General features: G+C 43.8%; 1 protein-coding gene across 2 annotated transcripts in view; it reads left to right on the top strand.

The window, feature by feature from the left end:
• Positions 1-2887: 2887 nt before the first annotated feature.
• rpap1 (RNA polymerase II associated protein 1) overlaps positions 2888-15766 on the top strand; it is a 107087-nt gene continuing 94208 nt past the window's right edge. For both annotated transcript variants that reach the window (XM_055640870.1, XM_055640869.1), the window contains exons 1-4: positions 2888-2988; positions 9821-10020; positions 12783-12931; positions 13940-14032. In XM_055640870.1, coding sequence (XP_055496845.1) covers positions 9834-10020; positions 12783-12931; positions 13940-14032 — 429 coding nt within the window. In that variant the 5' untranslated portion in view covers positions 2888-2988; positions 9821-9833. The remainder of the gene's footprint in view (positions 2989-9820; positions 10021-12782; positions 12932-13939; positions 14033-15766) is intronic.

Here is a 15766-nt window from a genome sequence, read left to right as displayed (position 1 = left end):
TGGAAGAACTCAGCGTGTCAAGCAGCATCTGAGGAGGCAATGGGCTGATCCATGTTTCGGGCAGAGACCCAGTATATGACGCTCTTTTCATACCCCCCTCAAAAAAAAATTCTTAACGTTTTGTATCTTTTCCAGCACGTCCCTATACTTATCACTAAATCTTTTTTTGATAAATTAGAAAGGACAATATCTAAATTTTTATGGGGTAGCAAACGGGCTAGAATCCGAAAGGCGATACTGCAGTCTCCTAACAGTGACGGCGGTTTGGCACTTCCTGACTTTAGGCGATACTATTGGGCAGCTAACTTGCAAAAACTCCTGTATTGGATGAATGATGATTGCGACCACCTACCGACCTGGGTACACATGGAAAAGGCGAGTTCACATCTCCCGTTGCGGTCTGTCCTATGCTCCCAACTTCCCCTTCCTATAACATCTGTGGGTGCAGGCCCAATTGCGTCCCTCTCGCTCAAGATATGGAGTCAACTCAGGAAAAACTTCGGTTTACAAGGCCCTTCCATCTTGACCCCACTGCTTAAAAACCACATCTTTAAACCTTCAAGTACAGACCACGCATTCAAAACCTGGCATAGCAACGGTATCAGTAGTATCAAAAACCTATACAAGGATGGCATCTTTTCGTCTTTTGCGGAGCTCTCGTCCAACTATAGCCTCCCAAACTCCCACCTTTTTCGTTTTTTCCAGATTAGGGATTTTGTGAAGAAGACGTTCCCCCATTTCCCAAATCACCCCCCCCCCGAAACCCTGACCGATACCATTTTAGCTCTAGATCCCAACCGGAAGAAATGCATCTCTGTTTTGTATAACTTGTTAGGGTCGGTTATATTGAAACCTCATACCTCATTAAAAGCTGCATGGGAGGGTGAGCTGAATACGAAACTAACAGACCAGCAATGGGACTCTGCCTTGGACTTGACCCATTCTTCCTCCATATGTGCCCGTCATGGCCTAATCCAATGCAAAGTCCTTCACAAAGTCCACTACACAAATGCAAGAGTATCTAGAATTTACCCCGCTGTTAGGGACACCTGCAACAGATGTAATCAATCTCCTGCCAACCAAAGCCATATGTTTTGGTCTTGCCCTAAGCTAGCAGCCTTTTGGAGGAGTGCTTTCGACTTGATAAGCGGAGCCTACGGCCAGACTATTCCTCCAAACCCACTGTCAGCCATTTTTGGTACCCCTCCCAACACCAACCTCTCTGTTGCGGTGAAACGGGTTCTAGCTTTTACAACCTTGTTAGCCCGGAGACTGATCTTGCTTAACTGGAGGCTCACCTGTCCCCCGACACACACCCGCTGGATTAAGGAGGTGCTTTACAATTTAAAGCTTGAAAAACTTAGGTTCTCTCTCAAAGGCTCTACCAAGACATTCCTAGATACATGGAACCCTTTCTTGGAACTTGTTAACTCTCTCAACTTGTCCCCGGACTCGGAAGAGGACTGAGTGCTCTCCACCATTGTTCTGCTCTACTGCAGCTGCTCTCCCCTTAACCCCCCCCCCCACTTATTTATTTAATTACTTACTTATTTACTGTTATTAGTGACCCCTTTTTTATTTTTTTTTATTTTTTTAGTACTTTTTGTTTCGTTTATCTTACCATATTTGTGTGGATGTGTATGTATGTGAGTGTTGTTTGTCCCCGTTTGATTCCGACCTGATTCGGGTGGGTTGAAGGTGGGTAAGGAGGGTAAGGGCTTTGAGGGTCGCTTACATACTGTTGCACAATTATGCCTTGACTGTCACTGTCTGTTATCATTGTATGTATGCAAATTGCTGTGAAATTCAAATAAAAAGATTTAAATCAAAAAAAAAATTCTTAACGGGCTTCACAATTAATTGTTTAAGAAGGAACTGCAGATGCTGGAAAATCGAAGGTGCACAAAAAAGCTGGAGAAACTCAGCGGGTGCAGCAGCATCTATGGAGCGAAGGAAATAGGCATTCACAATTCACTATTAATGAGGTTCAGCATGGTAAACGTCACGGAAGATTTATGCAGAGTAAGATCCCACAAACAATATGAATATGATGTAGATACAAGCAAAGATCATAGAGATCTATGATCTTTGGACACAAGGGACTGCAGATGCTGGTTTACAAAAAAAGACACATTTTGTGCTGGAGTAACACAACGAGTCTGGCAGCATCTCCGGAAAACATGGTTATGCGACACTCCTGGTCGGGACCCTTCTTTAGACTGAATAAGTCAACTGTCCATGTTCTCCAGAGATGTTGCGTGACCCGCCGAGTTACTGCAGAACATTTTTTTTTTTTTTCGGTGAATGTGATTCCTGGTGATAATCGTTTAGGGCAGCAACCAGAGCGAGAACTCTCCAGGATTCACGATGGTGTCCCCCTGTGACACTATTTCCGCGTTACAACGACACCGTGGATTGCTGGAACTGTTTCATGAGTGGAAACTGTGATGAAAACAACAGACTCATTCGAGCTATTCCCTTCGAGGCTCCCGTGGGGCGTCCGCTAATGACATTTCCAAAGCGAAATCTGCTCTCCAAGGGCGGGTGTTTGACATGAAACCGCAGCCTGGCCCCAGCAACTGGAATGACATCGTCTGGGCTCAACACTGGGCTCAACACTCAATGTTGAAATGCTCTATCCTAAAAATAACACTCAGTCAATGCCTTGAACCACTTCCTTTAGGCACTGAGATTGCTGAAGTGGGGATGTTTCTTTATTTGCCAAAGCAACGTTCGTGTGTTATTTGCTTTTTGCCAAACTTTGAATGAAAGATCTACAGGATCTTTGCTCTGAATGGGTCTGCGCCGCATAGATAGATCATTGGCGGACCGAGGTTCCGGGGGAAGGAGTTACTGACACACGGCTGAAACTAACATGCGAGGCCCGGCGAGGGACTGCTGTTGGTGTGACACTAAGCGGGGCGGAAGTGTTTGTCGGTGCGCTCCAGGTGGTGATCGGACAGACAGAGAGACAGAGACAGAGAGAGAGTAAGTGGCGGTGGGTGGACGGGGAAGGGTGGGGTAAAGAAAGGGGAGAGGAGGAGAGGAGAGTGGAGGGGAGGTAAAAGGAAGGAAGAGAAACAGACAGGAGATGTGGGGAGGAAGGGGATGGGGATGGGGATACAGAGGGAGAGTCACAGTGGTGACTGAGACAATAAAAGCTGCAGGGAAGGTGACATTAAAGGGTTAGGAGAACTCGATTGGATGGGCTCAGGTGCCAAAGGGGATCAATGTTCTTGGTGTTAGGTAGACAATTGGGGAGCATAAACACTGATGTGTAGGAAGGAGCAGCAGATGCTGGTTTACACCAAAGATAGGCATACAATGCTGGGATAACTCGGCAGGTCAGGCAGCATCTCTGGAGAGAAGGAATGGGGTAACTTTTCGGGTCGAGACCCGCCAGGCTCTCATGTGGCTTGATATCAGATATAGGAAGCAGGCAGAGACATATGGGAGACTGATGCGCGGAAACTGCAAGGAGCATATGTGATATTGATGGGGTAAAGATGTAAGCATGGATACAATATCAGGAAAAATACAAATGAGTGTAGTCATTGGAAGGCAATTGTAAGGCAAAGTCAGAAATATATTGAGAAGATTCATAGAGAGGAACTTGAATGAAGAAACTGGGCCTGACAATAGGATAATTTATTTTGTCCAATTGTAGTCTAGGTGAAAGCTGGAGGCAGATCTATTAATGTTTGGGTGATACTTAATGTGTGGTGTTTAAGAAAGAACTGCAGATGCTGGAAAAATCGAAGGTAGACAACAATGCTGGAGAAACTCAGCGGGTGAGGCAGCATCACCCGCTGAGTTTCTCTATCATTTTTGTCTACTTTAACGTGTGGTGGGTTAGTTTCTATTCCTTTCTGGATGAGGATTTGAGTTTTGTTTTAGGTTGTGAGCAATTGATTAATTGGAGGAATGGACTGGTTCCAGATTCAGTCATTTCAATTTAAAATGGTTTCTCCTAGATGGCTAGTATCACAGATTTCCAGCATAAAACGGTGTAATGATACAGGATAACAGGTGTTTCAGTGTATTCTATTATTGAATAACAATTACATAGAAGAGACTGTCAGCTGTGGCTTCCTGGTTATAATTTGGATTTGGAAGTCATGAGTTTAAGATTTACTCCTGACACTGGAGTATATAATTTAGGTTGATGCTCCAGTGCAGTACTGAGAGCAATCTGAAAAAGAATAGCAAGATCTGCCATTCATTGAAATTATGTTAACCCATGACCTGACCCATACACCTGCATTTTGTTCCAAATTCCTCCATTTTTTTCATTACAGTATTTTATCAAACTTTGCATTTAAAACTGACAATTTATCCAATCTTATTACCACTTATGGAAGTGAGTTCTAATCTTCTATAACCCTTTGCTGGTCGTACGTTTTCTAACTTCCCCTCTCAAAGGACGGCTATAATTCTTTTCCGTGATGTGCCTTGGATGCACCATTGAACAGAAGTGGTTTGTCTCTGTCAAGGCCATTGACATTAAGTTTCTTGAAAATTGAGACAAAATTTCAGACAATGTAATAGTCATTCTTAGGATAGCCTTCTTGTACACAGAATTCAACGTGTTTTGCGTGTCATGCTTCTCGTCCAGCTTGTTGTATAGTTGGAGTGGAATTGTATTTGGCTTGACTTTATTCAGTTGTAAGCATGTTTTTTTTTTCCATTACCACCCCCCAACATTTCTCCAACATTTTGTGTGTATATTTTCGGCGTAAATCAGCATCTGCAGTTCTTTCCTACCAATATTATTGATGCCTTTTAGGGCAGGTGGGAACCTTGGACCTTAGCAATTAAGAGATTGAAATGTCCGCAACAGCACCAGCCAATCAGTGCAGGTTTTGAGGACATAACCCGATATACCATCAGGTTCCCCCTCATGAAGGATCTTCTCACATGCGCCTCGGTGACTGAGATTACAATGCTATCGGAGCTGGTCCATTGGTGTTCTTCCTTTTTCAAGTGTGCATACAATGCATTGAACTGTCCAGGTGGGATGTGTCACTGTCATTTGAGCTGCCACTTGCATTTGCCTTGTGGGAAGTAATGGCGTACTAGTTCTGCCACTGCTGTAAACGTCTGTCTCAACCTCCACTTTGGAGCATAAGTGTCTCTTTGCCTTGTCTGGTGGCCTTATTGAGGTTGTCCCTGGGCTTCCTATATGAACCTGCATCGCTAGACTAGAATGCCCGAGATCTGGTGCTCAGTAGATTGCGGACCTCTTGGTTCATCCAGGGCTTCTGGTTGGGCAACACTCGGATGATTTTGGTGGGAGCACACTCCTCTACTCATTTAATAATGAAGTTGGTAACAACTGTGGCATTTCCATTCAAGTCCGTTGCCAAATCTTTGAACATCATGATTTTGTTACTTTCAGTCGTGACTATTCCAATGCACTAGCGGCCTAACTTTCTCACATTATCTTTCAGAAATTTCAGGTCAGCCACTACTCTGCTGGCCAAGCACTATCTTGCACCATTGGTTTACTATTGGTTTTTCTAACCTACCTTGTTTTTTTAAATTCTCATATTTGCTTTCAAATTCCTAACTGCACAAAATCTCTGCAATCTTCAATTGTGCTTCAAGAGGGAAGAGGGAACTGCAGATGCTGGAGAATCGAAGGTTACACAGGTTCCCCTTCCTCAGCTCCCCTGCTGTCTCCTCCCACCCTCCAGCCCTCTGGCTACTCCTCCTTTTCCCTTTCTTGTCCCCACCCACCCCCACCCCCGATCAGTCTGAAGAAGGGTTTCGGCCCGAAACGTTGCCTATTTCCTTCGCTCCATAGATGCTGCTGCACCCGCTGAGTTTCTCCAGCTTTTCTGTGTAACCTTCAATTGTGCTTCTACTTCTGAGCCTTTACTTTTTCTAAAATCTAATCACCGAACAGTTACGATCGGCCTGAGCTCTGCAATTCACTCCCTGAATTTCTCTGTTTCATTATCAATCTTCGTATCTTTAAGCTTGTTTCTCCTCGTACATCTCCTTTACACTTTGACCCTTTCACCTTAAAGCTCTGGCCTCAAGTATTTGATATTTCCACCATGGGGGGGGATAAAGGTTCTAACTGTCACCTCCAATATGTTCCCACCTCGTTCTGTCTACCGTGTTTATGCCTCTTGTACTCCCTCAAGATAAAACAAGAATGGAAGTATGTCACGAAATGCTGGAGTAACTCAGTGGCTCAGGCAGCATCTTTGCAGAATAGGAATAGGTGACGTTTCGGGTCAAGACCCTTGATCAGAAAGAGTCTGATGAAGTGTCTCATTCCGAAACGTCACCTATTCCTTTTCTCCAGAGATGCTGCCGGACCCGCTGAGTTACTCCAGCATTTTGTGTCTATCTTCGGAGTCAACCAGCTTCTGCAGTTCCTTCTTACACAAAGAATGGATGTACGTTGGTTACATTATTGGCATTGTCATTAGTAGTGATCCAGAGATGGAAGTTCCAACTCCACTGTGGCAATTTGTGAATTTAAATTAGGTTAAAAAAAATAATGTGGAATAAAAAGATAGTGATAGTTATGGTGCATAAGAGAGTATACATGCACTTCACTAATTTCCAATAGAAAAGAAAATCAGTTGAAAATCGGGACTTGGGGCAATATAGTTGGCATGATGATCTGCCGACCAAGCTGCACATTTTCACCAAACGGCCATGTTAAAATATAAATTGCTGGTGATCATCCATTATTGAGCTTGACTCGGTTTGGCTTCTTCAAGCTGAGGGTAGTCATCGGCAGAAGGGTCCTTCGTTAGTGCCAGGTTAAAATCCTTGAATTGTCTATGTAACAGCGCTGTGGAAAGTCCTGGAGAATTGCAGGGTTCATGAAGGTGCCTGGTTACCACCATTTCTGGGGTAATTGGAGATGGAGAGCAAAGTGCTTCCTTGCTAGCAATGCCCACATCCTGTGATTGAATAAATCAAACTCAAACTCCATTTTGGTTATCCCACGGCAGATCATTTTATAACATTTTAATTATCTGTCCAGTGATTTCTTTAGACCTCCACTGTTTCAAGAGTTTTAACATTTAGCATTTGTATACTGATCTATTCCCAAGGTGAATGCTCCTTGTGGCGGTGCATAGGGAGTTGGGATGCTTGTGCAGGATTCCCAAAAATTTTAACGCAGTTGAATTTGTAGTAAGGAAAGCAAATGCAATGGTAGCATTTATTTCAAGAGGGCAAGAATCCAAAAAAACAGGAATGTAATGGTGAGGTTCTTTAAGGCGCTAGTCAGGCCACATTTGGAATATTGTGAGTAATTTTGGGTGCCATATCTGAGGAAGGATGGGCTGGCTCTGGAGTGGGTCCTGAGGAGGTTTACAAGAATGATCCCAGGAATGAATGGTTTAACATATGAGCGTTTGATGGCCTGTACTTGCTGGAGTCTAAAAGGATGAGGGGGCACCTCACTGAAACATACAGAATAGTGAAAGGAGTGGATGTGGAGAGGATGTTTCCACTAGTGGGTGAGTTTAGGACTCAAGGTCAAAGCCTCAGAATTAAAGGAGGTTCCTTTAGGAAGGAGATGAGGAGGAATCTCTTTAGTTAGAGGGTAGTGAATTTGAAATTCTTTGTCACAGAAGGCTGTGGAGGCCGTCAATAGTTAATTTTAAGGCAGAGATAGATAGATTCTTGATTCGTATGGGTGTTAGGGGTTATGGGGAGAAGTCAGGAGGATGGGGTTAGAAGGGAGAGATAGATCAGCCATGATTGAACGGCGTTGGTTTGATGGGCCGAATGCCTAATTCTGCTCCTACCACTCATGCCCTCATGACCTTGCATTTGTCTACTTTGAAACCCATTTGCTACGGTTTGGATATTTGTTTCATCCATTAATTTGTTGATAACCCGCTTTGTATTGAATACCTTTTTTGAAATGAGACCTTTGGCTAAGGTTTTGTCTCGTAGACGAATGTACTTTGACGAAAGAAGTGAGTCTCTAGTTCCCTGGCCAATATTTGTACTCGATCAACCTCTCTAAAATAGATGGTCTGGTCATTATCCATCTCATTACTGTTGATGGGGTCGTGCTGTGAGTGAACATGGATGCTGTGTTTCCTATATTACTGTAGTGCCTACACTTTAAAAGTACCAAATTGATTTAAAGTGCCATGGGACATCCTGAAGTTGTGAAAGGCATGATGTAATTTGTTTTAGAATAAAAGTTGGAAAGCTTTGAGGTAGGCAGTGTTGAGTGTGAGCCACATGGACTGGATGGCCATAGCGGTGGTTAATTAGCTGAGTTAAGGCAAGGTTGTCATTGACCTTTCCATCTGAGGCTGAGCAAGGGGAAAAGGGAAATCAGACAGATTCCTTTTGCCCTTCAACCCAACCACAGTGTAACTACAGGCCACTGGCCCTTCCTGGATAGTTTGTGTTGCCAGACAATTGAAGAGGACATGCTCAAGCTTGGTATGGGACCTCCTGGTTAAAACTTCTGCTTCACTCACTCTCTGTGTTTGCATATGAATGGAGGGCTGCTTCTGCCTGGACCTGTGGTTCAGCCAGATCAAGGCTCCAGCAGTATGACTGCTGCTGATCTGTCCCTGTGATATGTGGGGAAAGATGGAACTATCGAGCCACTGTTTTGGCACCAGCCAGTGTATATTTTGTTTAGTTTAGTTTAGAGATATTAAACTAAATCTAAACTAAACTAAAGATATTAAACTATTAAACTTCGGCCCACCGGGTCCGCGCCGACCAGCGATCCCAGATATTGCGGATCAACACTATCGTACACCCACTAGGGACAATTTTAACATTGATACAAAGCCAATTAACGTACAAACCTGTACGTCTTTGGAGTATGGGAGGAGACCGAAGATCTCGGAGAAAACCCATGCAGGCCATGGGGAGAACATACAAACTCCGTATAGACAGCACCTGTAGTCAGGATCGAACCTGGGTCCCCTGCGCTGTATTTGCTGTAAGGCAGCAACTCTACCGCTCCGCCACCGTGATTGACCATTGCTAATTTAGGCCTTGATGTGAGGAGGAAAATGACTACATTGATACTAGAACTGGCAGATATCAGTTCACCAGAGAGACATGAGAACATAAGGTTGATTTTCATTCAGCAGTGTGCTTTAAAGGTCAATTTAATAGTGTTGAAAATTGTGAGGGATTGTAATGGAATGAATGGGGAGACAGTGATCCGTAAGTTGTTCCATTGTTAACCATAGATTGATGGTATTGGCAAAGGAACAAGAGAAGAGTTGTTTTTACTCCCTTGAGTACACTGTGTGGAGGAGTGATGGAGGCAGACTCAATATTACGTGACAATGACCCGGCTGTTAAGGTACTAATCATGGTTAAACACACCATTGTGGAATTGACAGCCGTGTCTGGAGTATGTACGTTTGCAGGAAACATAAGAACCTGGTTGTTGTCAGTGATTCTTTGCTCCTCCAAAGGCTCTGCTGTTTTGCAGTTCTCTCCAACAAAATATCCACTGATTGTAAACCACTGCAAACTTCGTATAAGCTGTTCTCATAGGAATCTACCATGAACATGTTAATCTTTGTTTCATGGGGGGGGAGGGGATTGGGGGATGGGGGGGGTGGGAGGGGGATGGGGGGGAGGGGGAGTGGATGGGGGTAGGGAGGGGGGGGGAGTGGGGGGGATGGAGGGGAGAGTAGCTATTGATGGTTTTACTCCCTTATAATACTTGGGAGCAGAAATCCACAACAGTATGGGGAGAGTGCAGTGGTTAGAAATTAAAGAACTATTACAAATTCCATGATCTTGGGTACACGTGGAATCGCAGCAATGTTGACAGATACTTTGTCATTTACAGGACGCTAAGGAAAATGTTGGGAAGACCGAAACCTGGAGAATCGGAGGATGATCTCCTACTGTTCCAGAAAAAGTTCCTAGCCACGGGAATATCTCCAGCTGCTAAAGTCATAAAGAAGGCAGACAAGAGGAAAGTGGAACCCAACAGTGCTGATGGAAGTCAGGCAGGCGATGATTTAAGAGACGTGGTTACTTTGGAAGGTTAGGATTACTCTTTGCCCTTACTATAAAAGTGCTAGGTCTTGTGAGTGGGGTACGGTGTAAAGAGGATCTTTGTACCCCTCTTACTGGACTCTATATGTTATGAGGTATTGTTGATATCTAGCGATATCCCACAGCTCCACCCTTGCTCCCCCTGTCCCTCTTGTCCTCGCCTTTCACCCCATCAGCCGGCGCATACAGCATCTAATCCCCCAACATTTTCGTCACCTCCAACGGGATCCCACTCTGGCCACATCTTCCCATCTCCACCCCTTTCTGCTTTCCACAGAGACCGTTCCCTCTGAAACTCCCTGGTCAACTCGTCCCTTCCCACCCAAAACCACCCCCTCCCCAGGTGCTTTCCCCTGCAACCACAGGAGATGCAACACCTGTCCCTTTACCTCCCCCCTCGACTCCATCCATGGACCCAAACAGTCTTTCCAGGTGAGGCAGAGGTTCACTTACACCACCTCCAACCTCATCTACTGTATTCGCTGTCCTCACAGAAAATAGTATACATACAGTGTGATAAATACAGTGTCGACTGCAAAACAGCAGAATGGTGCAAATATTGTATTGCAATCTAAGTTGGTACAAGAAAATACTGAAGTGCGATATTGGAATAACCAAACGAGGTAGAGTTAATAGCAAGAGTACACAGCAGCACCTCTGGGAAGGTGTTCAGGTGTCTGATAGTAGATAGTTTTGGACTTTTAAGCTCCTATGTTTTCTTCCAGAAGGGAGAAAAGGGAATGCCCAGAATGGTGGGCATCCTTGGCAATACTTCCAGCCTCACTTATGCAACATTCCTTGAAGATGGACTGGATGGAAGGAAGTGAGCCAGTGGTAGACGGAACTGTCCACCACTCACTTCACGATCAGACAGCCAAGGGCAGAGAAGTTGCCATTCCAGGCTGAGATGCATCCTGTCAGAATATTTTGTAGAATATCTGTAGAAGTTCAAGAGAATCCTTGGGAACATACTGAAGAAATGCTTACTAGTAGCCTTACCCCATTACTCAAACCTCACGTCAAAAACCTTGACTCCGTATTGAAATTTGACAAATAAGTCAATGCCGTGGTAAAAGCTAGCTTCTTCCAGCTTTGGACGATAGCTAAAATAAAACCTTTCCTCCAATTTGACGACCTCGAAAAGATCATCCACTCATTTATCTCCTTCCGCCTTGATTACTGCTGCTCCCTTTACACTGGCATCAGCCAATCATCCCTGTCCGGCCTGCAATTGGTCCAAAAACGCCGCAGCGAGACTCCTGACGAGCACCTGAAAAAGGGACCACATCACCCCGATTCTGGCCTTTCTCCACTGGCTCCAAGTGTGGATCCGAATCAATTTCAAGCTCCTTCTTTTTGTATACAAAGCCCTTAACGGGCTTGCCCCCACCTACATCAAAATTAGAATTAGATTCCTTTATTGTCATTCAGACCGAAATTATGTTGCCTGCCGTCATACACAGAACCAATAAAAACAAAACCTCCAATAAACACAAATTAAACATCCACCACAGTGAGTTCACCAAGCAACAGTGCTGATGAAAGTCAGGCAGGCGAAGATTTAAGAGACGTGGTTACTTTGGAAGGTTAGGATTACTCTTTGCCCTTACTATAAGAGTGCTAGGTCTTGTGAGTGGGGTACGGTGTAAAGAGGATCTTTACTGCTTACCCACTATACCACCTCCAGGTCCCTCAGATCGGCCGACTTGGGGTTACTGACCATCCCTGGGTCTAGGCATAAGCTCAGGGGCGACCGCGCTTTTGCGGTTGCAGCACCTAGACTATGGAACAGCATCCCTCTTCCCATCAGAACTGCCCCCTCCATCAACTCTTTTAGTCTAGACTTAAAACTTATTTCTACTCTCAAGCCTTTCTATGTTTGTATTTATGTAATTATTGTTGATCTATGTACCACTGTTTGTAGCACGTTAGTACCTGCACTAATGTAAAGCACTTTGGTCAACGAGAGTTGTTTTTAAATGTGCTATAGAAATAAAATTGACTTAACTTGACTTGACCAGTATGCTGGAGATGTGTGTTGGTCTAAATCCTCCACACAAGCTTCCTTACACTCTATTTTTTCCACCTCACTCTAATATATTCTATTCTTTAGAAGATATTTAACTTCCATATTAATGTCAATAAGATGAGTATATATCTTATATTTGGGAAGGTTCCATCAAGTTCTGCCAAATGCCCATAGCTAAGCAGTGTTGACGTATTTTAATTCACCTCGCGTCTATTTCCAAGGCATTGATTCTCTGCTTCTATCTTTCCTCCCTCAATCTTCCTTTAAAATACCTCGACAAAGATATTGGTTACTGAAATCTCCTCTATTTTATGTTGCTGTCAGTTTGCTCTTGTGCAGCACCTTTGTTTGCTTTTGCCTTGCATTGTGATCTCATTTCAGAAGTTCAATCCCTACCTTGGGAGCTTGATGGTACACTGGTGTTACTCCGACACAATATCTTAGCTTAGATAAAGCATCCAACTGAAGCTTGGTTGAATATTCATTATCAATGAAGAAAAGGTATGTTTCTGGTGCCAAGCCCATTAGTTGACCCTCAACGAACATTAGCAAAAGAGACACACAATGGTGGAGTAACTCAGCTGGACAGGAAGCATCTCTGGAGAGAAGGAATGGGTGACGTTTCAGGTCGGGAGACTTCTTCAAAGAGATGAAATGATTATTGTAGCAGTCATTGTGGGATATTGCTGTTTAAAATGACTATTTATCTGTTATGTTCTAGCTCTTCCTGACCTTCCTCCACCATTAATGCCAGTCCCGCCCAAGAAGTCCAAGGTTAAAGCAGAAAGAGTCAGATTCCAAGAGGATGATGGGGAGGAGCAGATGGATCTACAGGACACACATATCACAGCTGTTCTTTCCAAGATTATTGTAAGTTTCTGCCCATTATACAGTAAAACTCTGATCCACTATGTCCAATAGTTGGACAGTAATCCACTCCTTTAACGTGTGTGGTACACTGGGAATTTATTATAATGCTAGGTAACATCTGCAAAAAAATGAAATGAATGTGTGTTGGAGCATTTGGTGAAATAACACTCAATAATCAGGAAAATCTATCAGTCTGGCATCATTATAGTTCTGATCATGCCAGATGATCAGAGTTTATTGTGCATCTCTTTTGCTGGAATGCTTGCATCTCATAGTACATCTAAAGGTTTTGGATGGCTTTGGATCAATGGTTCAATGGTTCTTTATGATCACGTGTACTAAGGTATTGTGAAATTTTTGTTTGCATACGTCACAATGAGATTATTGCCACAGATAAATACAATCCCTGGTTAAGTACAGAATGTAATGACACTGTCCTCTGAGTCTATATGCAAGGGTCACCAGGTTTGATGCCATTTCAAAGTCCCTGCTGCAGCTGGCCATAAGACCCGTTGCAGCCATCGCCTCCATGCAGTGGCGGACTGGGTCTAAAAATATTGGTTGCCAGGAGACAAAGGGGGCCCACCCACAACTACAATGCTATCATTTAACAGGGGCCCACTTGCCACCACTTCCATGCAGTCATCCCATGAGCCAGCGTCCCTCTCCTTCCCCGGCTACCTTCAGCCTTTGTGCGGTGGGGGCACCTCCCACAGCCGAATTTGGGGGCACAGAAGGAAAGACCCTTGGTTCTTTCCACTAGCCCTTCGTCCAGCAGCCGCTGCTGTCGCTGACTCCCTCCACCCTCTTTGGTACATGGTCTTTGGGGGCAAGCAGGCACCAGGCTCGGCGTCTTCACTCTCCTGGTTCCATGTGGGGCGAGCCAGTCTTGTCGTTGGGGTATGGCTGGTGTGGGCAAGTGGGGCCGAAGGGCCTGTTTCCACGATGTATCACTCTAAGACTCTAAGTTAAAGTTTCAACAACTTATTTTATGTTATTGTCCTTTAGGAGAGAGATACGTCAGCGTGTCCTATAAACCCTCCGATATCGACAGGGCTTGCCTTCCCAAAGGTCTTTCACAGGTCGGAGATACAGACCGAGGTAAATTATTGAAAATTTCCTGGTTTTGCTTTGCAGATAAGAGGAACTGATGTTATACAGGTAATCTCAAACTGGCACTAAGAGCCTATAAGATAGGGAAAAAACTCAAAAAAATCCAGAGATATTCTGCTGGTCTGGCAGCATCTGTAGAGAGAGGTGTATAAATAATAATGAGAGTCGATAGGGAAAAAAATAAGTATTTAATGTATTTTAAGATGGTACAAAAGCAGAGAAAGGGGTGGGAAGAAATGAGAAAAACTGAATGCTTAAAATACTCAACATCGCATAGTAGACATGGAAAGTGAATCTAAGTGAAAGTTTCAGGTTGGTAACCTTTCATTCGGACAAGGTCGTTGTCAGGGTGGAAGGCAGGTAAAATGACATGAGATGATGGAGCAGGGCAAATGGAATGAGAAATGACATGAAGTAAATGATGAGTCTAGGGAAGCTACAGATAGGAAAAATAGAATCATTTATCAACTGTCTGGGGAAAAAAGATGGAAGTATTGTTTCAAATTATTGAATGATTTTAAGTTAAATACATTACCCACTTAAAAAGATATGGTGCTGTTCTTTGAACACATGATGTTCTTAATTTAAATAGCATAATAGGCAGATGAAACAGATCAGAGTGGAGTTAGAGGAAGTATCGGCTCGCCATGAGTTACAGTGGTGGACAGAAATGTTTCACAAACTTGCCACCTAATTTCCATTCAATATGCGTCAATTGTGAGGAACTGCGTTGATGACGGTAAATAGAGTTGACTAAGCTAAAAACAGGCCAAGTAGGTTGTTGTTTCACCTGAAAGGTGTGTTTGGAACTCCTCTGGTAAAAAGGGAGAATACAAAAAGACCGGTTTTGCGTTACGTGAGCAGATTAACCTCCACCATGCATGCAGGGCCTTCAACCTTGCCTGCCCTCTTCCCTCTATTTATGCTTTGTATCCCTCCCACAGTCAGGATAGGAGTTCCTCTTTGACCACACTAGCTTTACATTCTCCACCACTCTCCCTGCAAGCTCTTGGAAGGTAAATATTGGCTGAGACAAGTTAGGCTGAAAGGGCTGTTTTCTGTGTTATCCTTTTTGTGTAATTAGATGTGATTATTGCGTGTCGCAGAATCGGAATAAAGCAACGGATTCTGATGATGGCAAGATTTGGTGCTGCAATTAGCCTTTTAATTCTGAGGCCAGAGCTCTGTCTGTAAAAGGACACGAGTTTAGACAGTCGCAGTTCAGTTCTAATATGTATGAGTCCACAATGTTAAAATCACCCCAGAATGACAGTATAATCTCCACTACCCCAAATCAGACATATCTGAAGAAGCATCTCAACCTGAAACGTCACCCTTTCCTTCTCTCCAGAGATGCTGCCTGCCCCGCTGAGTTACTCCAGTTTATTGTATCTCTCTACAGTAACTAACTGTCCTTTAAAGATTTAGGCAGAAAGTATACTTATCTGTTTACCTGATACTTTGTACCTGTGACATCTATGGCACAATGGATAGAACTCTTGTTTCAGAATCAAAAGATTCGGTATTCACAACCCATCCAGACAGTTCTACAGAAGGATTCCAGACCCTGTTTATCTCTCCAAAGGTGTTGGCTGGATTGTTAAGTGTTTCCAGGCATTTTCTGTTTTTATCCCAGTCCAGGTGGTTGCATAGAAGATCTGGATAATATCTCACTGTATTACTGAAGAGAGAACAATACTATTAGAGCTGTTGACCTTTTAA

Source organism: Leucoraja erinacea, chromosome 9 (assembly GCF_028641065.1).
Source record: "Leucoraja erinacea ecotype New England chromosome 9, Leri_hhj_1, whole genome shotgun sequence".
Taxonomy (NCBI): Eukaryota; Metazoa; Chordata; class Chondrichthyes; order Rajiformes; family Rajidae; genus Leucoraja; species Leucoraja erinaceus.
This window is presented reverse-complemented; position numbering and strand designations above follow the sequence as displayed.